Source organism: Coturnix japonica, chromosome 7 (genome assembly GCF_001577835.2).
Source record: "Coturnix japonica isolate 7356 chromosome 7, Coturnix japonica 2.1, whole genome shotgun sequence".
Taxonomy (NCBI): domain Eukaryota; kingdom Metazoa; phylum Chordata; class Aves; order Galliformes; family Phasianidae; genus Coturnix; species Coturnix japonica.
In genome coordinates this window covers 16687687-16715332 of record NC_029522.1, presented here as the reverse complement: position 1 = coordinate 16715332, position 27646 = coordinate 16687687, and the positions used below count along the sequence as shown (strand labels likewise).

Below are 27646 nucleotides of genomic sequence, written 5' to 3'. Positions count from 1 at the left end.
TCCAGGAACTTCTGGTCCTCATTTCAATTTTTGAGATGACAGAGCAAACTGTGTCTCTAGTTACTTCAAAGAGAACAGCTGTGTGTTTCTATAGCTACCATGTTATTTTTTCATGTAGGGAGACCGTGGTTTTGATGGACCAAAAGGACCTCGTGGACTTCCAGGCATCAGCATAAAAGGTGAAAAGGTGAGTAATACATACATCAAGGGATTTGCAAAGTGCCAATGGATCTGCACAATACAGCCTTGATATTCACTACAAACAGTGCAGTGAGGCAAGTCAGTCAAAGATGACCATAGACAACAAGGTATTTTGTTAACAAATTTGTGCTCAGGAAATTCTCCCAGCATGTTTAAATGTTTCATATTAAAATAAAAATATTAACAAAAACTGATTCTGTGAGAATGTTATGTTTTAGAATGGAGGAGAAAAAAAGACTATCAGTTGTTAGCAGCAGCAGAACCAGGAGGGAATAGGTGCATATATTTAAGATATAAGGTCACATCCTCAGCTTTGCTAGCTTAAGGAGATGTTAAGTCAACATGACTAGCATAGGAGCTGTCACAGATTATATCTTGATGCAACTAACCAGCTGCACTTTGCCAGGGTGAATTTGGTCCACCTGGTTTACCAGGACCAATAGGATTACCTGGAATTGGAATTCAAGGAGAGAAGGTATGGTCTTCACTTTTCCCTCACTCCACAGCTAAATGTCTAATAACAGAATATGCTTTATTTTTAGTAATTAATTAGATGATATTTTCAGGGAGTGGAAGGCCCCAAAGGACCTCCAGGCTCTAGAGGGCTACCAGGACAGGGACTACCTGGACCAAAGGTTAGAGAATTTTATGATGTAAAAAGTCTTTCTCATGTTCTCTGAATAAGAAATGGTCTGTCTCTATATGCTTGTTCAAGGGCTCAACATCTGAATTAGTTGCAGGAAATTAATAAAGAAAATAATGTTATTAAACTGTAAAGCAGTTGTGACTCCACTGAGAAGACCTGATGAACCTATGGCTTAGCTCTCTGTTTTGTCTCAGCTCGCCACAAAAGCTTTTGAGGTACCAAATATCAGCTATTAAACTGTACTTTTTCTGGTATTTTTCCCAGCAAGTGAGGTCTGATCTGGACTTGAAATTTCATCATGTAGGCAGGTGCAGTAAATCAATTCCAAAAAGTTACTGCACTTAACATAAAAGAATACCAACATTTCAAGACTATCTTTTTATTCTCAATGCAGTGTTTATTTTCCAGAAAAACAAAAAACATGCATAGCTTACAGATTAGCTGCCTTTAATTCTGCTGCCTGTTTTCTCACCTGATTTTGTGAATTTACTGTTTCTAGTAGTCAAGAATGGTCTAAGATAAAATGGAGATTACCACTTATTATTGCTGAATTGTTAGTTGGAAACATTGTTGATGTATAATTACAGATTTAATCATTATTTACACCTGCAACACTTTGGTGACAGCTCAGAAGGTGCCCAGGGATCTTGAAATTTTTAATCTTTGTGATTGTGTTCTTAACAAATTACACTAAAGGTAATATCACACTATTATTTTCTTTAAATATAATCAACCAGGAATTTGCTTTTGTATTTTTTCATGACAAAGCTCTTAATTTCTACTTAAGGGTGAACAAGGCTTGCCAGGAGAGACTGGAGTACCAGGAGAAAGAGGTATTGGAGAGCCTGGTTCTAAGGTATATTATTAATAGATGAATTTATTCATTTGGGTTTGAGAATTTGTGCTTCTTGAGTGTCCTTTCTGTGGATGTGTAAAAATAATTCTAGAAATAAACTGTTGAACAATTAGACATTTCCTTTTTTTGTAATAAATGAGTTGTTATTATACAGAGAAAAACAAGACTTGAGTTCATATGCATAAATGGTTCATATAAATACATATACAGTTTAGTAGCCTTAAAAATACATAAATAGATTTACTTGATTTGGAGTCTGCATTTAATAGAAAGACTTACTTTTATTGATGTCAGGGTGAGCCAGGCCTTCCAGGATTGGCAGGTCTGCCTGGCCTTCCAGGAGAAGATGGAGCCCCTGGACAAAAGGTTGGTTCATTTCTCTCTGCAGCCCACCTCCTTCCCTTCATGCATTCTTACTGTTCGCTCTATGCTGATATCCAAACCTAGAAGAGAAGATCTTCATGGACATGGGAAAAAGTAGCACATTTTGGACAAAAAAAAAAACAACAAACTCAAACATGTTTTCTAGGGAAACTTTTCTAATTTTGGGGATGTTGGTGGTTGTGTTATCTTACTTACAGCTGGCTTTTTTCAATTCACTAAATTCCCTGCTTATAAGAGCACTAAAATGGCTACAGGCAACATTTAGTAGCTTTCCAATGATGAACAGAAAACTTCGTGTATTTTTATATTATGTACTCAGAGTGTTCTGTCATTGTATGGGAACTGTTGACCTGAACCACTGATTGATCGCTTGAGGCAAACACCAAGTCAGCCTTGGGAGCACAGGTAAAGGCAATTCAGTGTTTTACCAGAAGGGGTGGAACCTGGTTCCACCCTTCCTAGACCCTATTTAAGGGCTGACTTCCACTGGGTAGGATCTTTCTGGAGATCCCTCCTTGGTGGAGAATTTCATCTTTGGAACTGGGTGAGCATTCCTTCTCTTCTTGTTCCTTTGCTATCTCACTACAGTACTCTTTCCAACTGTACTTTTTGACTGTACAATCAATAATTAGGAAATATGCTACCTCATTTCCACACAGATTTTTACTGTAGTTACTTCTGAATATGGGAAGAAAATTGAGCCCACTGAATCAGTGGGAATTGTTCCTATGACTTTAAAAAGCCTGTGATTTTAACAAGCTTATTCAGGTAATTATAGAGTTGACCTTGCACTGTTATCTATGTAGTTTTCTGAGATAGTGCTTTGAATTTTTTTTTTTCATTCCAGGGTGAACCAGGATTACCTGGTCTTAGAGGTCCTGAAGGTGTTCCAGGTGTTGGAATACAGGGTGAAAAGGTAAGAATATTTTATTAAAGGAAACACTCTAAAAGGAGACATTCTAAAGCTCCAGGAATAGGCTTAAGTGGCTTGCCAGTGAAAGCTATGGGAAGAACCTATGTTCAACAGCTGCAGTATAGCACTTCACCGTGTTGCATTGATATTTACAATTTCAGATAACACAATATTTCAGTATGTATGACATATCTGTTTCTGTAGGGAGATCAAGGCCAGAGAGGAATACGTGGATTAACAGGACCAACAGGAGTGCCTGGGCCTGCAGGAGCTAAAGTATGTTCATTATCACACTGTGTGTGTAAAGCAGCCCTCCAGAACTCTATCCTAGATTTCAGAAATAATCTGCATGAAATGAACTTACCTCTTAACAAATAACTTCCAAAAAAATCCCATGTTCAGTTATGGTTTTCCTAAGACAAACCGCAGTCATTATAAACATCCAGAAGTGTATTTATAAAACTTTACATTCAGCATGTTGCTTCCTTTGGAAGGGAAGAAATGAATTGAAAAAAAGTTAGAGGATACTAATAGTGCCATTCTATGCTGAAATACTTGGGAAGACAGTACAGTGTCTGGCATACACATATGGATCACAACTTCATTTTCCCTTACACTGGTCAGACTCATGGCTGATATTCTTTTACCAATTTGCAGTTCGAATTCTCACTGAAAGTGAGAGAAAGGCTATGCCAAGTTTATCTTCCAGTTTCTTATTGAGTCTTTTGCTATTAATTCATACAACAGTGAATATTTCCACATTAAAAGAAAAAAAAAAAAAACAAGAGGTAATAAATTACACTGAAGGGACTATTTGGAAAAAATCTGTTGTAACAAGAAAAAATACATTTTTTTTCTTGTATTAATACACAGCTGGACAGGAGGCTTTCAGTGCTGGATGTGCTGTGCCAAGTCTAGAATGTACTAAGAAAATTATTTCTAGTAATACATATTTATTCAGGGACTGAGAGGAATGTCATTTCCATTGAGAAATTAGAACTATACTGATTATCAGTTCTTCAATGTTTAGATTTCACACAGAATATAAATAAAACATTAAAACTTCTGACAGAGCTTGAATTAAATATGCACAGATGTTTTCTCAGAGATCCCTGTACTACTTTCAGGGAATAAAAAAACATTGTTTTCACTCTCATTCCTTCACTGCAGGGAGAACCTGGTGTACCAGGTCGTCTTGGAATGCCAGGCCCTCCTGGAAGAGCTGTGCCTGGACCAAAGGTAATATCTTCCTAGTATTTCTAAATCCTAGTACTTTTTAAAGTGTGAAAACTGTGTAGAGTAGGCCATACTACTATTCATGTAAATAATTTCAGCCTTAAGAGTTTAAATAAAACTTATTTCCTATCAGTAGTTATGCATTGTATCTGTTGTAGTTACCACCATGGCTTGTTATTAACTGTTTGCCAACTTGAAGTGTAGGCTATGTATAATCTTGTCTTTGAGAGCCTTAGCACCAAAATACTTCTGCTTTTAGCATTTATCTTAAATACATGCATTCGTATATTTTTATATATAGTGTTTTTATAACAAAATGTAAGGGAAAAAAGCAATCACTGGTGGTTAATAGAATGTGCAAATATGGTACATGTTTTCTTCATTGCAGGGTGACATTGGCCCACCTGGTCTTGCTGGACCAATTGGAGAATCAGGTCTTGGGATGCCTGGGGCAAAGGTAGCTCCTAAATTGATAAACTAATTTCTGATAGATCTGCAGAATAATGCAATATCTCAGTGAAGCAACAGCCTATCAGCAGAAGTGGTCAAGTGTTATGCAATACTTGCTGAATATATTGTACTACATTGCTATGGTATAAGGATTTGCAGAGTCAGATGACCATGGAGAGTTGATCTTTCAGACTCCATGAATCATAAGCTTTCAGATGGCAGGGAAAAAAAAGTTTTTAATTTACAGTGAATGAATACAGTGAGGGCACATGATTTATGTGCTCACAGCTGCTTATCTGTTAAACACAGCTGATTTTTCTGAGCAGGTTTTAGATAAACTGCTCCATTTCTAATTATGGCAAGGTATAATATGTAGGTTCCAAACATATCTCAGAACATGAGCCAATCCAGTCATGTGAGAAGAGATTCCTTGAGTAGTGAAACATGAAAGAGTAGCTAATCTCTAAGGACTTCTCTCTAGTGCTTATATAGTACTTTCTCAGTGTTATAATCTAATGTTTATCATGCTTTAAACTAAGCAAATTTGACAATATTGTTGAGTATTGTCCCTGTCCCCTGCTCTCTGACTGATCGTAAGCCCTAAAAGCTCTTTAATTTTGGCTGCACTCAGCATTTTTCCATTAATAAGTTCTTCATTGTTTGCTATCAGTATTAGTGCTTTTGCTTCACTGTCAGATATCTGTGCCAACCTGTACAGGGTAAAACCTTCTACGGCTTTTTTAATAAAGTTTCTGTATGGGCATTTTCTTGGCATTATTATGCATAGCCATATTTTGGGCTGTTGCAGAGACAAACATGGTCATCCACCCATATCATCCATTCAGGTTCAACTCAGAGCAGCTTTCAGCTGTCCATCAGGATGGATTTATGCATTCAAAATTAGAATAATGGTAATTGTAAGAAGATAATGCAACTGAATCTGTTCCTTCTTAAATATAAATCATAGTAACAGCAGACAGATCTAAAAAAAGATTCCTGACTTAAAAATGAAAGGTATCATATTTCCTTAGAGCTATTAAATATTCTAGTTTTAATCTGGTATCATGTAGTACAGACAACCTACAGTAATAATTTACAGTAACAAACACACACACATAGGTAGATAAAAATCAACTTACATTATCTCTGACAAAGAAATTTCATGCTCGTGGAGCATTTCCTGCTAGCAGCTGCTTTGGCAGTCATCTCATCTGTTTTTCCTGCTTTCATCAGGGTGATCGAGGCCTTCCAGGACTCCCTGGGCCCTATGGACCAAAAGGAGATGGTTACCCTGGTCCACCTGTAAGTTTACAGATGTTTCTTTTGTTTCTTTTTAATGTGAATTGGGAACAAATAGGTAAAACAAAGTGATTTGCCTCTATTGTTGATGTGCCAGGAAAGATTTATTTGTATTTTAGGCTCTTCAACTGTGGTAATGCAATTTAGCATGGAGGGAAAAAGAAATAGTCTTCTGTATTAGTCCAAGACCTTACAAGTCCCTTAATCCTTATGATTATACAATGCAAAATATTCCAATAGGAGAACTTTTTTTATAGTATTACTGAGGTTTCAATCAGTTCCTTCAAAATCTTAGTGTAGGTTACTATCTTCTGCCCAGCCACCCAGAATTTTAAGCCCAAACAGAAGAATATAGCCCAACTGAACAGCTGTGTCCACAGACACAAGTATGAACTCTGGGTGACCTATCAATCTTCCAGAACCACTGAAAAAGCAGCTACTATCCAGAGTCAAACAAGCAATCTGTCCTCAGTTCTATTCATTGGGATGCTGATGGTGGCACAAGGAACTGGCTGACTTACTTTACAGCTGTTTACAAAAGTCTGTACTGGTAGTTAGGAAAAATGCCTGCAGAAAGGATACAAAGAGAAAAAACTCTCTGCTCTTCTCCCTCAAGAGAACATGTGTATGCAGCACTGGCCCCACATAGCCTGTTCCACCAGCCCTGGCTTTGTCATGCTGGCTAGAGTTTGGTTATGTACTAGCATTTATTTGTGCTGAAGACAACTGTATAAATGCATACAAACAGGAGGAGTAAAAATTAGTGAACGTTGAAGTGGAAATTTGAAGCTGAAGCATGTCTTGACATTTTAGTGCAATCCAATCCTATAACTGCTTTTGCATTAGGTGCTCTGGATTAGACTCCTGACACATACTGGTCTCTTGCTTGAGGTAGAACACACATACAACCACCACTGACAACTTTTGGCTTATTCAAGTGGAGTTTAACCACAGTGACCCTGCAGAGCCAATGTATTCAAGATACAAGCCATACTGTGAATAAATGCATGTAGTTAACACAGCTTGAAATTAATATTCTGTCTCTGCATACAATTTTCAGGGCTTGCCAGGCCTTCCTGGGTTTCCTGGTGAGCAAGGCCCTGATGGAGTTGGACTACCAGGACCTAAGGTACAGATCTTAACTGCAAAGAAAGTAAATGCATGCATATACTCCATGTACATATAGTTCCTACCCATAGATCATAGGTAGATAATCTTTTTCATACAGCTTTAATTTACTTGTCAGTAAATAAAAGGTAGATACCATAGAAGATATTCAAGCTTCAGTTCAAAACTTGTCTTGATGGTGACTGTAGGCTTACTTGAATACAGCTAATTAATAGATTGACTGAAACTAGTTAAGCACACCTAATTGTCTCTTAAAAGACTAAACATATTTTTTCACTCTCATCAGTCTGTCTGAAGGCACTAACAAGAAAAGCACACTAGAGCTGTACCAGTGTGAATACAGTCTGACAGACAGATTATTGCTGACTTGCAGAAATTGGAGTTTATTTTGTGATATGGGAATTGTGTGCCTCTCTAACTATTGCACAACTGACTGTGCATGTCTTAATATGCGTAGACCACTAGCCACTGTAAAACCCCAATATCCTCCTTATTCTGCCTGTAGTATTCATGGTTTAGCGCTGTTTATATTTAAAATGATCTGTTCAATAATTTTTCTCACTTTGTCCTACTTGAGTACAGCAGATGCTAATAATTCTAGAGGTAAATCAAACTTTGTATTCACTACTTATTTTTTAAAGTATCCATTTTCAGGGTGATCCTGGTAGTAGAGGACCAATGGGTCTCCCAGGTCCACCAGGAGAAGGTCTGCCAGGACCAAAAGTAAGCCATTTAAACACATCTTTTATCTTTTCTGGAAAATAAAAGTACAGTATAAAAATACGTAATCATGCATACAGATATGTATGTTTTGTCTTCATACTACACTAGAAACAAGTAATCCAATAGATAACTGAGAAATAGTGTCTTCATTTTGTATAGTATCAAAAACATTTCTGCTAACCAGCCTTAAGCCACTGTCTTTTTCCCTGTCTTTTTCCTACTGCGGAAGAGAAATTATAGGGTGATAATCTTGCAGCAAAATGTTTAACTCCTTCAGGTTGGCTCCAATTTGGTAGCAAACATTTCTTCTACTGTTTGTCCTGACCTACAATTACTTGTCTGGCAAACAATCAGTGCCTATCCTGTTTTTAAAGCTACAGGCAGATTGCTGAGCTATTCTAGAATTCTTCCCATCATTTTTTCCCCCCACTCAATAAAGTAAATCAGTAATATTTTAACGTAAATGTGATTAGAATGTACACCATGAAAAATGCCTGGAAATGAACAATTTTCCTTAGAGAATGGAATTTTTTTGCTTCTACAGCTCAACTTCAGAAGTCTATTAATACAAGAGAGCTGTTTCTAAATATGAACGTTACTGTAAAAGAACTAAGCCATGACAGAATTAAGGATTTTGCAACATCATAATGTATCACACAGTGTGGCTTCGTTCCCCACACACGACTAAGTGCATGGCTAAGCAATAGGAAAGCACAAATCCCACTTCTATTTCACTATACAAATGATCCTTACAAATGGAAGAAACTGAGAGTTTCACACAAGGATACTAGAACAGCAGTATGGGTATAAAATTAATACTGTACTGTCTGTTTTCCTATGAGAAACTTAAACTGTAATTTTTCTAGAGTTCTTTTAAAAGCCAGCTTGTACATTAGCTGCAAGAGATTATTTACAGTGCCACATAAAGGATAAAAAAAAAAAAAGTTGTCGTCAGCCAGAGCAGTCTTATCTTCCTACTTTCAAAATGATATTAAATGTGGAAGAGGACTCACAGGAAATTAGGCAGTCATATAGAAATATACTGTGCATCTTCATTATGAGTGGTGAATTTAACACTTGCAGGGTTTCTTTCTAGGGAGCCACAGGACGCCCAGGGCTGCCTGGCCCTTTAGGACCTCCAGGTGAAGGCATTCAAGGAATTAAGGTAAGATGACTCTGCTGAATGTTCGATCTGACCATCGCAGCATTAAGGAATTAAGAAACAAACCTCACATTCTTGTTTCTTACATTATAAGAGAGCCAGAAGTTGGACAATGAGAAAGTTAATATGAGCATCTACAAATTATGATCTATATCTGCTGCTGTTAACAATAAAAAGCCCAAAGATTTATGAGCTGAGGGAGGAGGAATTTTCAGAGGAAGATGGACTCACAGAATGAGACAAAATGAAAAATAACGTTCCCTCTTTCCCAGTCTCTCATGCCCATGGAAACACCTTGAAATAGCTGCATGGATTACCACCTACAGTAGAAGAATATCATTAATCCCAGACCTGGGTGTAATATTCCATTTTCCCCATAATTTGTACTTTTACTCAAAACATAAAAGAGATGCAAGAGACAGAAGAAAGGAGGAACGAGAAGGAATAAAGTAGGTTGGAAAGAGGGAACAGGGGAATTAGATAACAATCAAGCAGATTTCAAATATATATTTTTAGAGTAAACATACTATGGAAGTGTTTGAGGTAAGCCATTACTATGCCTCAGGTGTGTCAAGATAGTTGTTAAAATGCAGTTGAAACACTTTGCTTAAACATTCAAAATAAATACATTATGAATGACTACAAAGGGTTAACATCGCTACCTGGATTATCATTAGGGGGAACCAGGAATTCAAGGAATGCCAGGACCACGAGGCCCCCCTGGAGAAGGGCTATTGGGACAGAAGGTATGATATCGAAATTAGAGAGAATGCCTGAGACCTGAGCCAACATACTACAATGACTGAAGATGTGAATTCTTTGAAAAGGGGATCAAGATTGAATGAAACTTCAACTGTTCACATGATCCTTTTAATATTTAACAGCAGCATCTCTGCACTGAATATTTTGATATCATGAGGTTTATCTGCTAGTGCAGTTAGAGATACAGATCTTGTCTTTAACATTGTTGCCTTTAATTTATCCACGGTTGTACAAAATTTCAGTATTTCCTTTGTTTGCTATTCTGAACGCCTTCCTAGGCCAAAAGGCTTCTCAGAATGTTTCCATCACCCAATCCAAATCTACCTGGTCCCTTCTCAGTTTCCCTGCTGCATCTTAGTTTCCTCAAACACATTCACTTCAATCATGCAGTATTCCAAGAAACATCCCTCTCTCCATGTACTTGTTGTTTGGGATGTTTCATTTTTCAAACTGCTTGAGCTGTATATTCCACAAGAATAGTCAATAGTACAAGTTATTCACAAAATTCAGATAGTAATAAATTTAAACAGTCTCTAATGAAGATTTCTAACTCTTGCCAGAAGCTGAAGGTGAATTTAACAAAGGCAGCTAGAAATAAATGTGAGAAATGTAATGAAAATTGATTTAGACTTTGTCTGCTTACATACATGACTTCCAAGGGAGATCGAGGAGCAACAGGAGAAAAAGGGAAAAAAGGAGAAAAGGGCTTTGTGGGTGATCCTGGTTTATCTGGAGAACCTGTGAGTAATTCAGTTTTATCACATCTGTATTCTTACACTGCTTAATACTAAAGCTGGTGTGTGTTTTTCTTGCTGTTTAACTACTCATAATCTGAAATGCTTAAGAAACTGGAAATATGAAGATGTTTAAAGGTATAAGGAAGACTTTTTGTGCAGGTACCCCAGTTTAATGGCATATGTGGTTTCCTTCTCAAGACAGTGAAAGCCAGCAGTCCTGTTGTAAGAAGATAGGGCTATGCAGTCCTGTTATGTGGCTAGCAAGTAACAGTAGATCAGACTTACCATCAAAGCTGATAAGTAAACATAGGACAGGAAACTTTTAATTTCTACTGGCTTCCAAAAGCTGGAAAACAAAATGTCCTCTTCTGCCCTGGCATTTGGATACTATTCAGTATATTAAACTGAAAATCAGTGGTTCAACAGGAGACTCAAGGTCATCCACTACCAATAAAAGCCTTGCCACCTTAAAAGGTTACAGTTATGGTGGGTACAAGCCCAGTATCACAGGAAAACTATTTCTTCTAGCAAGAGTTCTTATTAGCTAAGTATTATTTTAATGATGGTACTGATGAAGTCATATTTTGAATTAGCGTTACTAATTGCATGGCTTAATTAATGATCATTGTTTCAGGGCAAAACTGGACCGAAGGGAGAGCAAGGTCTAACAGTAAGTGAATTCCATTATTTAAAACCTGTTAGGATGTGATTGTAACAAAATACAAGGAAGTATCAGTTGAAATCCCATGTAAACTATTCTAGAAAGAGTTTTCTGGCATTAATAAAGAAAGAAGCCACTTAAGGGCTTCTGGCTTTTTCTCATCTACTTCATGTTGATAAGTAATTTAAAATTCCTGATAATTTCACACCTTCTACATCTTCTTATACAGTTAGCAAACAAACACTTTGGTAGTATCAAGTTTATATGTTACTTGCAATAGACAAATGGTAAAATGTTTTTAATTTTTTCATATCCAGAGAGAAGATATAATTAAATTAATTAAAGAGATATGTGGTAAGTATGTAGGAAAACTTCTAATTTCAGATTCTGCTTTCCTTCATAGAATTTACGTTTTCTTCCTTTTGCAGAAGAACTCCCAGTAGTCATTGTGCTCAGTCTGTGTTTTTTTGTTTGGTTTTTTTTTTCCTTTTCAGGTTGTGGTATTAAATGTAAAGAAATTCCTATGGAGCTTGTGTTTGTGATCGACAGCTCTGAGAGCGTGGGACCAGAGAATTTTGAGATTATCAAAGACTTTGTAACTGCATTAGTAGACAGAGTAACTGTAGGCAGAAATGCTACCAGAATTGGCCTCGTGCTGTACAGTTTAGAAGTGCAGCTAGAATTTGGCCTCAACAAGCATACAACACAACAGGACGTTAAACGAGCAATTAGAAAAATGCAGTACATGGGAGAGGGCACTTACACAGGAACTGCTATCCGTAAAGCAACCCAGGAAGGATTTCTAGGTGCTCGAACAGGAGTGCGAAAGGTGGCTGTTGTGCTCACCGATGGCCAAGCGGACAAGAGAGAAGCAGTGAAACTGGATGTTGTTGTTCGAGAGGCCCATGCAGCAAACATTGAAATGTATGCAATAGGAATTGTAAATACCTCCGATCCAACACAAGCTGAGTTTGTGCATGAACTAAATCTGATCGCTTCAGATCCAGACACAGAACATATGTATCTCATTGATGACTTCAATACTCTCCCAGGTGCGTTCATTGCAGTTTTATTCTGTATTATACCTGATGGCTCTCAGAATAGAGGGAAAAAATGCATTATGTTTGTGTTTGTTACATTTTTTAATGATCAGGGTTATTTACAAAATAAAAATTATAAGAACCTAGAGATGAAGGTTGCCTTCTTTAAAGGAGTCATGGTATAAGCCATGACATGAAAGAGAATACGCTGTGCCAACCAAAGATGTCACCTACAGGCTACAAAAGCAGTTGTTTAAACTGGCTTCCTATGTGCAGGGAGTGCTCATGCACTGTAGACCTGCTGGAATGGAAATGTGTATCACATAGAGGGCTTACAGGCTGGTAAATCTGTGATAATAAAGACACTTTGGGGAGCCTGGAATGATCTTAGATATGTATAAATAACCCAGAGGTGTACTGGATTACATGTGTATTATTCATGTGTGTAAAGAACCCAAATTTGAAAAATCCATTTAATTTCTTAGTATGATTTTTTAATTGCTTTTGAACAGCTCTGGAGTCCAAGTTAGTCAACCAGTTTTGTGAAGATGAGCATGGTACCTTAATTTACAATCGTAACAGAAATGTTGCAAGTGTAAGTGGCCCATCTTTCCATTCAGTATCTTCAAGTCCTTCACAGTACACGCTTCAGAACAACAATATTAATGGACAAGCGCTGTCAGCACAGACACCTGGGCTATCTACAATAGAAAGTCCTCTGGGTCCTGGTGATATTCCTCAGCTGTTGGTTCTGGTATGAAAATTCAGCATGTTTTATGAATGAAGGTTTTCTGTCTATTTCCTTCTCTGTTGCCTGATGCAATATCTACCTTTTTTCTTTTCTGCAGGCAGGTACTGCAATAGGTCCTTTAATTTGCTATGCTTGGTGCTGGCTGCTATGAATAGAAGTTCATGTATCGCATGCGCTCTGTTATCTACTGCCCGCAGTTTAGTTCTGATACTGCTACTGAGTTTAATACAGCAAGTTTAGGATTGACAGCCCTCCAGGTAAACTGGTCTGCTGAGGTTGAAATCTCAATTCTTAGCATTGCAGTCAGGGTAAATGGAAGGAAAAGTGTTAGGAAACCTGTAAATGATAACAGGCTGATTCATTTTGAGATGCTTCACAGTATTTGAAAAAAATAAAATAAAATGTTTATTTCAGACCAACGTACCTACTATGGTAGTTAATGAAGCCTATGAAGATAATCTAGAGGAAAAGGAACAGCCATCCTCAGTAACAATGGACACTAGAGGTATCTTTATCACTGTTAATTTTTTCGACTTTGAGTTCTTTTGGCTGATTAAAGAAAGAAATAAAAAATCACTGCCTCACTCTGTTGTTTTCACCAGCAGCTGTGACATCATCATTGCCACCACCATCTATGGACAAAGTGCTGCCATCATCTCTTTCAGCTGCAGGGCTCACACCAAGGCCAGGTTATAGATCATTTTCTTCTCTCTTAACCCTGACACTGATTTTATAATGCTTTAATTCAGAGTCACTCTGAGTCCATCCACTTTTGAAGATTTCATGAGCACATGCTGTGGAAAAGATGACACTTCAGGATTTTATAAAATCTAGCTGTACTTCTTGGCTGGCCTATTAACCAGGTATTGTCTCTGCAAGTTTCAAATCCCACTGCTCATTTCAGAGCAGAACATGGTTAGCTGTAACTTGAGGCAGAGCTGATAAATGGCACCAAAGAGAGATCTCAGTGCCAGGTGAGGAGGGCCAGTGTTCTTTGGCCAGGAAGGCTCATTCTCCCACCAGGAGTTGGGAGGCCTCCTCAAGGAGAGAAGATGCAGAGTGATTTCAGAATTGGACAAACTTTCAGAAGAGAAATGGGGAGAAAATTATTTAGTTATTTGAAGGAAAGTATAGTAAAGAGCTGACTATTCAAAGGGTGCATTCATTTCACATGAAAAATCTGAATCTGTTCTTTGTATCATTTTGGGGGTTCACACTTTTGGATTCCATAGCAACATGCTGTGATGGAACAACGACGTGATGAAGAGTGTGCCTCCTGGGAATGGCGGTGTGACTAAGATAGCTGCCTAGTGTCTATTGTGAAGTTCTTTTTTTCTAAGTTTCCAGATACTGGTTGCCAATGATACATGCAGAATATTGATGTAATAATGTTAAACATTTAAAGAAAGTATTTTCTATCTTATGGTATTATTACAGTGAGTGAGACTAGCACATCGCAATTGATTTTTACACAGAATTGCATCTGCTCCTGTTTGTTTCTTTGTTTTTTAAGAAAATGTTCTGGGCCTCCGGTGCAAGTTAAGGCTGGATCAAGGGCCGTGCCGTGTTTACATCATAAAATGGTATTACGATAAACAAGCCAATGCCTGCGCTCAGTTCTGGTACGGTGGCTGTGATGGAAACGCAAATCGGTTTGAAAGTGAAGAGGAATGTAGAGAGGCTTGTGTATTTTCTTCTGGAGGTAAGAATTTGCACCTATCTGTATGTTAATAACTACCATGTTGAAGCCCTTGCTTGTTTGGGTTAGTCGTGAGGTATCAAGTATGGTACGTACAGCAGAAACCACTAGTTTAAAGAACGTTAACACTGTGAAGCCATATATTCACTAATTAAGGAAACCTCTACCTGTGCAAGCAGACTTTAATTCCTTTTGCATGTATTTTATGATCAATTCCTTACATAACAAAGCAACACATTTCCAGCAGTATCCGGAATTCATGATTTCCTTCAATAGAGACCAGCATAGCACTTGTAGCAATCACCCTTCCTTCTAAATTACGCTATTGTACAATCACTAACTTCATTTTAAATTATACATGTGGCTTTGGAAAGGCAATCCTCGGTCATTAAAAGTCACATAACTTCTCTTTGTTACAGAAACCTGACAGCTAGCCTGGATTCTGCAGTGAAGGCTTCATCTTCTTTAAGGGAAACTGCTCCCACAAATCCTACTTTACACTTCAAGCACAGAATATCCATTTCTGAATACCATGCAACTACTGCTCGTGTTGCCAGATGAACACAGCAAACACAACAGCTTGTTCTCTACATGCTGTCCAGGTCCCAAGACAGGGATGTAGCTGAGCTACCCACCCCTCCCAACCACATCCTTGTTAGATTTAGGCCTTTTATCCAGCAGCTCTCCTCAGTTTCCAGTAACTGGGCAAGGTACATGACAAATGAAATCAAACACTTCCACATCTTTGTGTGACTACACCAGTAGCTGACATCAACAAATTAGGTTACTTCATGCCTGAAATGGCTCTTGTTGTATATTTCTATTCTAAAAGCCTTAGTATTAAAAGGCCTTAAAGTCTTAGTATTTTACTGTTCCTTAAAAACTCTCATCTTACATTCAAAGCATCAAACTAAGAGTTTATTCTTTGTTGCCTGTCACTGCCGTATGGCTTTTTACATTTGTGGTTGCATTTATTTGATAAGTCTTGTTTTACTTGAATTTTATACTTAAAAGCTTGTTTCTAATAAACTGTTTCTAGTTTTACTGCTAGAATAGAGAGTAGATAAAGTGCCTTCACAGAACTGATCTTACTACTAAGTTAGATGTATTTCTGATTATACATCTGCATTTCTACCACAGTCCTGTTATGGAATTACCACAGATCAGACACTCCTGTATATGAAGCCAGAAATTGGGAATTAGGCCTCAAGAATTCCATTACATCCAATTGCTCAATAGAATTTTAAGGCACATCCAAGAAATGGCAGCAAAAATAAAATTATCAGTGGAGAAGTTTCTTCCTGTAATTTGTACTTGCACAGAATCACAAATGGCTGAGGATGGAAAAGACCTCTGGAGGTCATCCACTGCAACCCGCTGCTCAAGTGGGGTCCCCCTAAAGCACATCACCCAGGACTGAGTCCAGATGCCTTTTGGACAACTTTAGAACAGGCTCCACAATCTCTATGGGCAGCCTGAGCCAGGACTCACAATAAAGAAGTTTTTCCTGATGTTCACAAGATTGAACATTACACCCTGCGGTTCAGTTTGTGCCCATTGTCTCTCATCCAGAACCACTGCCCCGTTTTCTTAACGCTGTCCCATCAGATACATACACACACAATGATCAGATTCTAACTTACTCTAAATTAGAAGTACTTCAATACAAACTTAAAAATATTTCAAGCTGTAATTCGCCGACTTTCACACATTTTACATCTACTAGCTTCACAGGGCTGTTTTTGTTCGAGTTAACGTGTGTAACAGTGTGACCGTTACCTTGTACCACACACATCTACAGCACGAGGAAGCGCCGCACGGTCCGTCCCTCACACACCATCCATCTCTCACACACACGGTCCAGCCCTCACACAGCGCCCACACGCGCCGTTCCCGCCTCACGGAGCTCAGGGCGGGGCGGGAAAACAAGCCCCGCCCCCTCCGTGCCAGCAGTTGCCAGGGCGGCGCGAGGTGTCGCCAGAGGGAAGCGGAGCGGCGGGCAGCGATGAGCGCCGTGCTCGACGTGCTGTGGGAGGACAGAGATGTCCGCTTCGACATCTCCCCGCAGTGAGTAACGTTTTCCCGCACCGCTCGTACAGCTGGGCTGTGCGGGCCCGGCCGGGACGCCGCAGTTCTCGCTATCTGTCGGTAAACGGCGTGAGGCCGCTCTGCGGGGCGCGCCGGGAGGCCGTGGCTGTGATGGCTGCTCGGGGGCGGGAAGAGGCGGCGGGGGAGCTGTGCCTGCTGTGCCTGCTGTGCCTGCTGTGTGCCGCGAGGGGGAGCTGTGGGATGTTACATCTGACAGCCAAAGGGGGCGGCTGGGGAACGTGGTTCGGTGTTGTATTGCGTGGGGAAGCCAAATAAACGTGTGCCTTGGGGAGGAAAGGGAATTCGCTTCTTGGGACCTGGTAGTTATGTGCTGGGGGCTGTGCCCTAGGCCTTGCTCCAGGCTGGAGTGTACAAAGGTACGGAAGGAGACATGGAGATCCATGAGAGCAGCGTGTGTGAATATGTGAGTTTTGTGTACGGTGATGCACCAAGGAAAGGGAAAGAGGAAGGGGAAGAGAGTGAGGAAATATCAATGGCCTTCCCTGGGAGGAGAAGTATATTTCTTTTTCGTTTGTTTTTTTTTTAGACAAATGAAAATGAGGCCTGGAGAAGTCCTTATAGACTGCCTGGAGTCCATTGAAGATACCAAAGGAAATAATGGAGACAGAGGTAGCTACTTGCTCAGGGAAACTGTAACTTTCCTAATAGCTACTCTGCGTCTGTTTCACAGAACAAACCTTCCTGTTTCACAGATCTGCTTCTGTTGGGAGTATTTTCAAATAGTATCTCATTCAGTTGTGGGAGCTGTAAGTGTGTAGGGCATCCTACACGCTCAGTGACCCTTCCAGGGCCTGGATGTGGTGCTGTGCAGGACATAGAGTAGAACGAGTTTGCACGTGGCGTGAAGAGATGAGGTTATTTGCAAAGCCAACAGAGCACTTAATGCACTCTCTGCCTCTTCTTTCTCAGAACAGTTGTGCAGTAATTGTGTCTCTGCTTTTTTACCAATTAGGTAGATATGGAATCCATTACTGTTTGGTTTTGAGAAATGCTGGTATAAATAAATCATAGAATCATAGAATTACCCAGGTTGGAAAAGGTCTCAAAGATCACCAAGTCCAACCGCAGCCTAACCAGTACCCTAACTCTAAAAACCTTCTGCTAAATCATATCCCTGAGCACCACATCCAAACGGCTCCTAAACACATCCAGGTACAGTGACTCAACCACCTCCCTGGGGAGATTCATTTGTTCCTTTTGCTGGATTTTTTCTCCTGGTATTAAAATTAGGGGAGTGGAGGATGATTAGAGATTGTCCTGCAGGGATATCCTGCTTTCCTTCTTCCTGTCAAGATGAAGGAATACGATGGTGTTGCAAAGCCAGAGGTAAATATTTACCACAGAACTGAACATTTACTTTCATGGTAGTTATTCAGATTCAAACCCTTCACACCCTTTATTTCCAGGCAGACTGCTCGTGACAAATTTGAGGATTATTTGGCGCTCATTGTCATTGCCCAGAGTTAACCTCTGTAAGTATTATCTCCTTTTAAACGATTGAAAATGTTCTGTTTCCTTTGTGGCGGCGTGCAATACATTCACAATACCATAAGTTGCACTACAGAATACTAAAATCTTGGCCTGCTGCTTCTATACAGTCTGAAATAAACTGCTACTGGTGAATCTGTCTGTAGTATGGAAACTGTTACTTTAATTCACTGCAGAATGTTAATATTCAATGGCAGTTTCTCAGGACAGGAACTGAAGAGTGTTTTAGTGTATCTTCTGTTTAATCTGTCCGGAATTTATTTATTTTTTTCCCCTAAAAAGAAACCTAAGTTTATGTTTCTTCTTAATTTGTATTACTTAAACCTTCTGTTGCTGCCTGTTTAATTCACATACAGTTTTTATTCCCTAGAAGTATCTACCTTTCCAAATTTACTACTGTGAGCTCTGAATAAGCTTCTGATTTTAACTGTGTGAGTAGCCAGCTAGTTTGCTGGTATTTAGTTTGCTGAAGTAGGGCCAAGGTGCACTTTACTCAGTACCCAGCTCATTTACAGTGCTCAGTTCTGGAAAGCCAGACAGTAATGCAATCTGTTCTGCTCCTAAGCGGTGCATATCATGGTCTCTGACTGGTTGTTCTTCTGTATATTCTCTCTTATAGATGTGCACTCGCACAAGTGCACAACACAAACATGCTGCCAGAACTGAGCTTTTGGAGATGTAAAATCTTGCAGAAGCAAATTCCATTTCTCTCTCTTTTTCTTGAGGATGAGAGGAATCAAAAAACAGTTGAAACAAGGGAAACTGATTAGATATTAGAATAAAAACAATCATCACAATGGCAGACAGGCAGCAGTACAAGCTTCCAGAGTGGCTTTGGAAATATTCAGATTTGGAAATACCTCCTTACTTCTTTGGCAATGCTTGAAACTGAGCTGAACGCTACCTTGAGCATCCAGATGGAATTAGTTCTGCTTTGAGAACAGCATTGGAGTAGATGACCTCCTGAGGTCTTTGATTTTATGATAAGAGCCCGGCTGGTTAACCACAGTATGAAATTCTTGAGAACAGCACCCATAGCTGCAAAATTTGGTATTGTGCTTCATGATTTGGAGTACCAGTTTTTCTCAAAACTGTTTTGTTTTTCTTTCCTTCCCATTTAGCTGTTGGTTACAACTGCATAATAAATATAACTACAAGAACTGCCAACTCAGTAAGTTTCAAACAGTACTACTTACAATACTGAAAGGAGGTGTAGTTTGTTATTTTTATTTATTGCAGTGTATTAATTTGAATGTTTACTTGTAGAAAAAGCAGTAAAGGAATTTAGTTTGTGAGAGTTTTACATATTTATCTAGGAGCATGACTCTAGTCAGTTCCCTAGGGCAGTAAAGCTCATGTAATCACACTGTCTGGTGATTTTTCACTGTTCTTGATAAGTGAAATGCCAGTTAGTTGCATCTACAGCTAACAAGGATCTAGAAACAGTAGTTTTGTGAAAGCTCTCAAATGCATAGCCTGATTGCATACAACTGTGAAGCCATTTGTTTGGCAAGCAGCAAAGAAGTAGCAGGGAGATTTTGTAGGTTCCTCAGCCAGCCACATGGTAGGTGCCAGCTCACCAACTGCTCTGTGTACGGCATGGCTGCTCAGCACGCTTGTCACCCTTGGGCTGCACAACTCTTCTATTCCCCTGGCACAGCTGCTGAGGTAGGTAACAGACAGGATGCAGAGCCAGGGTGTTTGGGAAGCAAAAAGAAGGATGGTGACTGTGGATAATAAGAAGCAAATACTACAATTGTATAGCAGTCAGGCTTCATTAGTTCTGGTGATGGAAATGCTAGTTCCTGGTGCAGGTGGAAAAAGAAAGAAATGCGGGACAACAGTAAACCACCAGACAACAGTAGATCAGTGGTAGAGTCAGGATTAAACCACTGGATGTGTGGGCTTACAATACTGTCAAAATATTAAATTTCAAATTTTCCTTACAGAAATTACGGGGACAGACAGAAGCTCTGTATATATTGACTAAATGTAATAATACACGGTTTGAGTTCATATTTACCAATGTTGTTCCTGGGAGTCCCAGACTCTTCACTTCAGTTATTGCTGTGCACAGGTATCATACTTAAAATAGTGTTTGTTCACTTGTGAAATTCACTAGGTTAAATACATGGGATTGCTACTGTTGGTGGACTGTCTGTATTTAACGTGACAAAACCTTTCCAAAAGAGGACAACAGAATCTTTAGAAAGAGCAGAGAGAATGCTCACAAATTCTACTAGATAACTGCATGTAAAGAGAATTAATGTATGTCAGTAGCGGTCATGGGCTAAAGCATTCACCCTTTGAATATAAACTGAGTAACTTAAATTACAAAAAAAAAAAAAACACAAAAAAAAACCAAACAAAAACCAACTAACTAAAGCATGCATTTTGATTCATCATTCCTGTCTGTAATCCATGTCTGTGATTGTTGACAATGTAATAGAAATGGGAGTTCTAAACAGAATTTAACTCTGACTAAAACACTGACTTGAGGTGGATTTTTCTTTCCTACCTAAAGGTAAGCCACCTGAATGAATGTGTGCACAGTACGTTACTGTTGCTTTCTATTTAAGAGCTATGGAGTACAGATAACAAACAGTACATATCGTTAGGTGTTTGTGTTGTGAGTATTTATAATTAGATGTCTGTGACTTAATTAGCAATGAAAAATAAATGATTTTTGGTGTCCGTACTATGTGTAACATGGGAGGAATTTATGTTTTGCAGCACAGGTTGGGAGATGACAGTCTTAAGGAAAAGAAACATCTTAACGTGAACAGTATAGGAGTTCAAACAGATGTTAAAAGAAACAAAGGCAACAACAAAAAAACTTCTAAATTTAAAAGTAATTTGATTAAGGAGAACTGAAACGCAGCAGTTTACATTCATGAAGATTTAATAATACTCTTGTTTCTGTACAACAAGGAAAGTTGAAAATATGTAACGTTTCACACTGTTGCTGACGCAAGCACTGAAAGTAATAGAAAATACTGAAATTGAAACCTGGTGTTTTTTACTTTTTCAGAGCTTATGAAACTTCAAAAATGTATCGTGATCTGAAGCTGAGAAGTGCACTGATTCAGAACAAGCAGCTGAGGTTGTTGCCACGAGAACAAATATATGATAAAATCAATGGAGTGTGGAATTTATCAAGTGACCAGGTAAAGTGAAAAATGAGACTGTGTTGACTTCAATGAAGTTAAAATGTTCTGGCTTTTATCTAGCAATTGTACTACTATAGTTTTGCAACCTCAGAGGCAATACCCTTAATTCAGCTCACTAGCTATTGCATGGAAAAAAGCTGACTTCACATATTTACCACTCAGCACAACAAAGTTCTCTTCTTGGCAGACCGAAGTCTACATGACTCAGCTAATATGCAAGGAACTAGATATGCAGCTCCTGTTAATAAAATATATTTATGAGTGTAAAGCTCTGTATCATCCTGAAAGACAATCTTGCTGTTTCCAAAGTGCTCTGCTGCATATTTTTATGTTTACTTGCAGTCTTGACTACTTTGTAAGACAATATTGTCTTTTGATTACTGGAAATTGAAAATACTGGAATGAAAGTCTACTTAAAATGTGCAATAATGAAGGAAGTAATTGAAAATATTTCCATTATTATACATGGAACTAGTTACAAGTATTATCCAGAGCTGTGAAACAAAATGGGAGCTGTTATTTTTGTCTGTGTAGCTTTAGTCCAGACTGGAAACAGGATTCATCCTGACAAGCTAAAAAGTTCTTTCCCCTTCGTTCCCTTGGCACACATCTTCACAATTGACTAAGTTTAACCCACATGCCATTATACTTACTCTCTATGCCAATTCCAGATCTGTACAGTTAAGAACCCTCTCAGACACTCCATGAACTCTCATTAGGTCTGCCGGGCTGTGATTTGATACTGCTTTGCTGTAGCAGTAGGAACTCCCAAGTGATTTTCAACTTGGGTGTTGTATCCTTTAAAGATGGGATCTTGCTTCCTAACAGTCATTAATAGCATTTTCACTGGTTTCCGTGGGAAAGGATCAGGCTTTTATTGAATTGATTGGAAAGCTATACCCTGCTAGTGATAAACAGGTTATCAGTAATCATCATGTTAATGGAGAGAAAGGCTCAGTATTTCAAAGCAGCTCTAACATACTTTTTCTTTAACAGGGAAATTTGGGAACATTTTTTATTACTAACGTGAGAATAGTTTGGCATGCAAATATGAATGACAGCTTTAATGTCAGCATACCATATCTACAAATTGTAAGTATCTTAAAACAACCATTTTCAAAATGAAATGGGATACATTCTGGTATTCAGTTAATGCTCCCATTTCACACTGACCCAGTATTTCATGTCCCAGTGTCAGGTAGAAATTAGGTCTTAGCAGCATTAACTATGGGGTGGATTTCTTTTCCGTCCAGATGAATTGGAAGCTTTCATTAGCAATGTGAGATGTTGAGGAATGGCTTGTATTTTTGATTTCCAAACTATTTACTCTTGTGCTCCGTGTCCTGAGACTGATGAGCCACAAATCTCATGTGTGGAAATGAACTCTTAATACTTTAGATAAAACACTTTTCCTGAGGCTTTACTGTTTCAGAATTGAAATAGAGAGAATGCTGGTAGCCAAGCTTCCAAGAGGTATAACAGCAATTACTACAGTGGTTAAAAATAATAATATTGTTTTTAAAAATGCTATCAGGTATTTCCAAAATAGTTTTTAATGTTTTATTTTGTTTGTTTGTTTTAACCTCTTTACCACTAGCGTTCAATAAAAGTAAGAGACTCAAAGTTTGGCTTGGCTCTTGTGATAGAGAGTTCTCAGCAGGTAAGAATCTTTATTATCCTTTCAGTAGCAGTTTTCAGAATTAGACAGCTGTGTATATAAAATGTTGCAGTGCTGCTTTTAAGCCCCTTAATTCTGTGTGGCCATTAAAAGGCAACTTTAAGAAACCTATCTTCACACCTCTTGAAATGTCAGCATGTTCAGGTAAATAATGGCTGTTGTCAGTTACAGTGTCTCTAAGCAGAGCAACAATAAACCTGCCTGACCAGTTCAAAGTGTTGAGCTCTTACAGACTGTGTTTTTGACAGATTATCTTTGAGACCCAATTCTGTATTTAAGCAAGACCACTATTTTTAATCTTTCTCAACTATGTATGCTTTGCTCTAAGAAAGAAAATCACTTTTCTTCAATTTGACCTCAATCAGAAATGATTTTAATGATAAATTAATAAATAGATAGGTTTGTATGTATAATTTAACATTTTATTTAGCAGTGATCTGAAGGACTAAACACTTGCTGAGTAGCTAGGAATAAAGTATATCACTTTGTAACTTCTCACACCTTTCTTAGATCTTGTTTCTCTATGAAAGATGTTTGTTTCCCATTTATCTAATGGGCTAACAGTTTAAAGCTTATTTATCACATAAAGAAACATTATCATTGTTTTTTGTTTCACTCCTAGTTTTAGTGGCAGACTAAGATACTAAAATACAGGTGATGTTTTTATTATCAAAATTAAATTTGCTATCATTAAACTACAAATCCTCACTGGGGGTGGAATGAGAGGGAGTTGTTCAAATAATAAGTAATAATAGACATTTTTTTTTCTCTGTTACGCAGAGTGGAGGATATGTACTTGGTTTTAAAATAGACCCTGTGGAGAAACTACAGGAGGCAGTGAAAGAAATTAATTCACTTCACAAAGTTTATTCAGCTAACCCTATATTTGGAGTGGATTATGAAATGGAAGAAAAGGTAGTCTATTTATCTGTTTTAAATTAGATGCAATATTATGTTAGCAAGCAGTAACAAAAATACATTTAATGTGTATTGGATATATGGAATTATTTACTTCAGTGTTCTAACTTTTAGCCTCAGTCTCTTGAAGACCTAACAGTGGAGCAGGTTCAAGATGATGTGGAAATAGAACCTGGTGAACAGACAGATGCTTTTGTGGTAAGCTTCTCTGCAGAGATCGGGGAAAGAAGTTTATATTCAAATATAAGTGGGGTACAGTTTTAATCAGCTGCAACTAAACATTCTGCATTTAATCACACCTCCCAGTTTAGAAAATGATATTAGCATCCCTCTCCCTCTCTGCCTGTATTTAATAATAAATATTAATGTAATAAAAATATTGAAATAATAAAAATACAATTAAATGCATTAGGCTGTCCAGAAACTTAATGATCTTCCTTCTAGAAATATCCAAATTTACTTGCAACCCAGGAAGAACTGCTTCATTTGATTTCACATGGAAGAGGTGTTCACATGCTAACCATAACCACGTCTTCAGCATGGTTGAAGAACTTTTCCTTAAAGGAAGATTTTGCTTGTTTTCTTGATGGCTTTGTCGCCTGAATTAAAGCTCAGGTTCTTCTTCACAAATACAAAGATCTGTCACCTGCTTGTCCAGAGACTTACAGAGCTGCAGATATTTTCAGAGTTTGAGTCTTAAGTCCACACAGAACTGGAAATACAGTATAATTTTCACAGGCCTACATGAAAGAGTAGAAAACTCCTTAACTGTGTTCATTTCTTATACTGAGTATGATATTGACTGCATTTTAATACCATATTTAGATTTAACGTCACATAATGCTGCCGTATATGTAGCAGACAATACTAAAATGCTGTTAGCTTGCTTGCTGGTTAAAATTTTGTTTCCTACAAAGTATTTGTTAGCATAACAAATGCAATGTGAAAACTTCATGATTATTAAATCTTTGTTTACTATGTTGAGAAATTCAGAGATTTATGTTATTTAATGAAACCAGTCCCTAACTTATTTTTGTAATTGATTGAACCCTTTTGTAATTGATTTCAACATGGGAGGTACTTTGATCTTGTTTATAAAACAAAAATAAAGAACACATAATCGTTTTCTTGAAGAAAATTTACCAATTTTCACCCAAAGCGTTATTAGCAAAGTTGCATTTAAACTGTGTTGTTTTTCTCTTGTTTCTTTCTTTTACAGGCTTACTTTGCTGATGAAAACAAGGTGAGAACATACTTCTTTTCTTACTGTTAGATTTGTGTTGTTATAAATTGGATAATTAAAAGTATGTTATTTTTCTGTCTAACGTCTTGCACATTCAAAAGCAACATGATCGGGAGCCTGTGTTTTCAGAAGAACTAGGACTTGCAGTAGAGAAGCTAAAGGATGGATTCACGCTCCAGGGACTCTGGGAAGTAATGACCTAATTTAGGTGGTCACATAGTGTTTCCCACCCAATGAAAGACTCTGTGCTGATTTTGTGAGATCTGTGGTTTATTGAACAATACAAGAGTGGCAGCAAAAGAACATACCAAAGTTTAAAAACAAACAAAAAAAACCCCAAAACAGGCAAATATTGTAGAATATGAACTAAGAATATGTCATAAAGATTATTCAAAATGTATGAAGGTATAAAAGCTGCTTTAGGAACAATGGCTGCCGGTTTATTTCAGCTACCATTTTATGGCACACGTCCACTACTGTGCTAAAATGCTGTGCAATACATGTTTTAGTTCTGCTTTGTGATTGCCTGGCTGCTGCTGGCACACCGATACACCAGGTGATTTTAGCATGTGTCATGGATTTATGAACTTTTTTTATTAAATCAGAGCAGTGAGCCTCTTCCTGTAAAAGCACAGGGTCCATCCTCTTGTTTCAGCCACCAGTTTCTGTCAGAAGAGGAAACCTCTACCATTTTGATAATGCAGTATATAGCATACAGTTTTATGCTCAGCTTAAAATACATATTTTTACACAGAAAATACTTTCCCAATACAATTGAGTCAGATTTCCATAATTTGTTTCATTCTGTGCAGCATGGATGTACAGAATGTACAACCCTTCATATCTGTGTTGGTTATGTCATTGAGCCAGTGTTATGGTACTGGCAGCTTTTTGACAAAAAGCAATACTGTTTCAAGTATTAGTTTTCACATCTCATCATTTATGAAGAGTTTTTCATACATCATTCCAGGTACTTTATTGTAATCCTGCTATCTTCAAGCCATGTTCTCTTTCTCTCTGTTTCTCTCTCTCTTTTTTTCTTTGTCAGAGCCCTTTTTTCTTTTTTTTTTTTAAGCACACACATAAATAGATTCTGTGTCTGAGTCATTAGACCTTTATGGTGTTATGTGTTAGAAATGAGTCATTTATTGTTGATGGGAAGATGCAGCTGTTACGTTTTCTAGGGAGATCAGACCTCTGTAGTATTTTCTATAAGTGGAAAAAGTCAAATGAGCTGTCCATTCAGCTGTTGTTCAGCAGCTGACTGTTATAGTAGGGCATAAAATATAATTGTGGTGATTGTAGTACGTCTTTCAAGGTGCATATTTCAATGAAACACTACCTATGGTTGAAAATAAACCATGGTTTCAATAAACTTGAGTGATGTTATAACTGTATATCTTGTGTTCAAATAGTTGTCTTTTCATCCTGTTCCATTACACTCAAAGAAAAATATGTACTATGTGGGTAAAAAGCATACTCTGAGTTAAGTACAGTCTTTCATCAATGTGTATTAAACTGATTCAGGTTTCCTTTGTATTACCACCTTATATGCTCCCAGTCTAAACTGAATTTTTACCATATGGATAATTATTCTAAATTCACAGTTCTTAATCTACTTAACTTGCATCTTTTACCTTAATCTGAGATTTTAAAAAATGGCTTTATTAGCATCTATTAAATAGTGTATGTCTGTTGTATTATGGTTTGTTTTTGTTTTTTTTCTTGTCTGTTCTACTTCTTAGGTGCTGTTTTCAGTTTAGTTTTGCAGCAGCTGATATGGTTTCTAAAGTAATCAGATGTGAAGGGATTGGTGATGTTTATAGATGATCTGGAATGCAGAATGATTGGAGGTGGGAGGTAGACTTAATTTTAAATTACTGTTAAAAACAGTACCTGAATATTTTATACTTTAAGAACTGTTTGTTTCTAAATAAATACAACCAAAACAGTGTTAAGAAGCAGCTCAAAATTCAGTTTTATTACCTATATCTTAAAAAATGCTTGTGTGAGTTATGCAATAAAAGTTATTTTAGGATAGAGATAATTTATATAATAAAGTATCTCATTTAAAATCTGTAGCAAGGCACTGTAACATTCAAGTAACATTCTGACAAAGTAATTGCAGCTGACAAATTGATTAGCAACGCTTTTATTTGAGAATATTCATAAAGTGTATGTTTATGATCTTGCTCATAGCTGTCTTACTGAGGGTCACATTCTGCCGTCCTTACTCACGTCAAATAATTTCTTACATTGCAAGTAATCTCACTGATTAAATGTGGAGAGTGATGGCAAAACCTGACCACAGTGAGTAAAAGCAACAGTTGCTTCTTTCAGTCTTTGACAGCTGTGAGAACAACTCTTTATTTTTTTCCAAACCATGCATCCT

The 27646-nt window shown here is 37.8% G+C and overlaps 3 protein-coding genes across 3 annotated transcripts in view; all 3 read left to right on the top strand.

Moving 5' to 3' along the window:
- LOC107316727 (collagen alpha-1(XXVIII) chain-like) overlaps positions 1 to 16485 on the top strand; it is a 41249-nt gene extending 24764 nt beyond the window's left edge. The window contains exons 28-37 of the mRNA XM_032446066.1: positions 4625 to 4693; positions 10420 to 10500; positions 11132 to 11167; positions 11476 to 11512; positions 11653 to 12210; positions 12711 to 12952; positions 13364 to 13454; positions 13552 to 13638; positions 14463 to 14651; positions 15068 to 16485. Of these exons, the coding sequence (XP_032301957.1) occupies positions 4625 to 4693; positions 10420 to 10500; positions 11132 to 11167; positions 11476 to 11512; positions 11653 to 12210; positions 12711 to 12952; positions 13364 to 13454; positions 13552 to 13638; positions 14463 to 14651; positions 15068 to 15075 (1398 nt within the window). The 3' untranslated portion in view covers positions 15076 to 16485. The remainder of the gene's footprint in view (positions 1 to 4624; positions 4694 to 10419; positions 10501 to 11131; positions 11168 to 11475; positions 11513 to 11652; positions 12211 to 12710; positions 12953 to 13363; positions 13455 to 13551; positions 13639 to 14462; positions 14652 to 15067) is intronic.
- A 97-nt stretch (positions 16486 to 16582) lies between these two features.
- BBS5 (Bardet-Biedl syndrome 5) lies at positions 16583 to 26651 on the top strand. The gene is made up of 12 exons (XM_015868562.1): positions 16583 to 16715; positions 17284 to 17366; positions 18164 to 18229; positions 19367 to 19416; positions 20195 to 20322; positions 21277 to 21412; positions 22412 to 22507; positions 23013 to 23075; positions 23874 to 24008; positions 24126 to 24209; positions 25231 to 25254; positions 25356 to 26651. The coding sequence occupies exons 1-12, from the start codon at positions 16654 to 16656 to the stop codon at positions 25455 to 25457; spliced, it is 1029 nt and encodes a 342-aa protein (XP_015724048.1). The 5' UTR covers positions 16583 to 16653; the 3' UTR covers positions 25458 to 26651.
- KLHL41 (kelch like family member 41) overlaps positions 23978 to 27646 on the top strand; it is a 13741-nt gene continuing 10072 nt past the window's right edge. Inside the window, exons 1-3 of the mRNA XM_015868561.2 lie at positions 23978 to 24008; positions 24126 to 24209; positions 25231 to 25254. Coding sequence (XP_015724047.2) covers positions 24199 to 24209; positions 25231 to 25254 — 35 coding nt within the window. The 5' untranslated portion in view covers positions 23978 to 24008; positions 24126 to 24198. The remainder of the gene's footprint in view (positions 24009 to 24125; positions 24210 to 25230; positions 25255 to 27646) is intronic.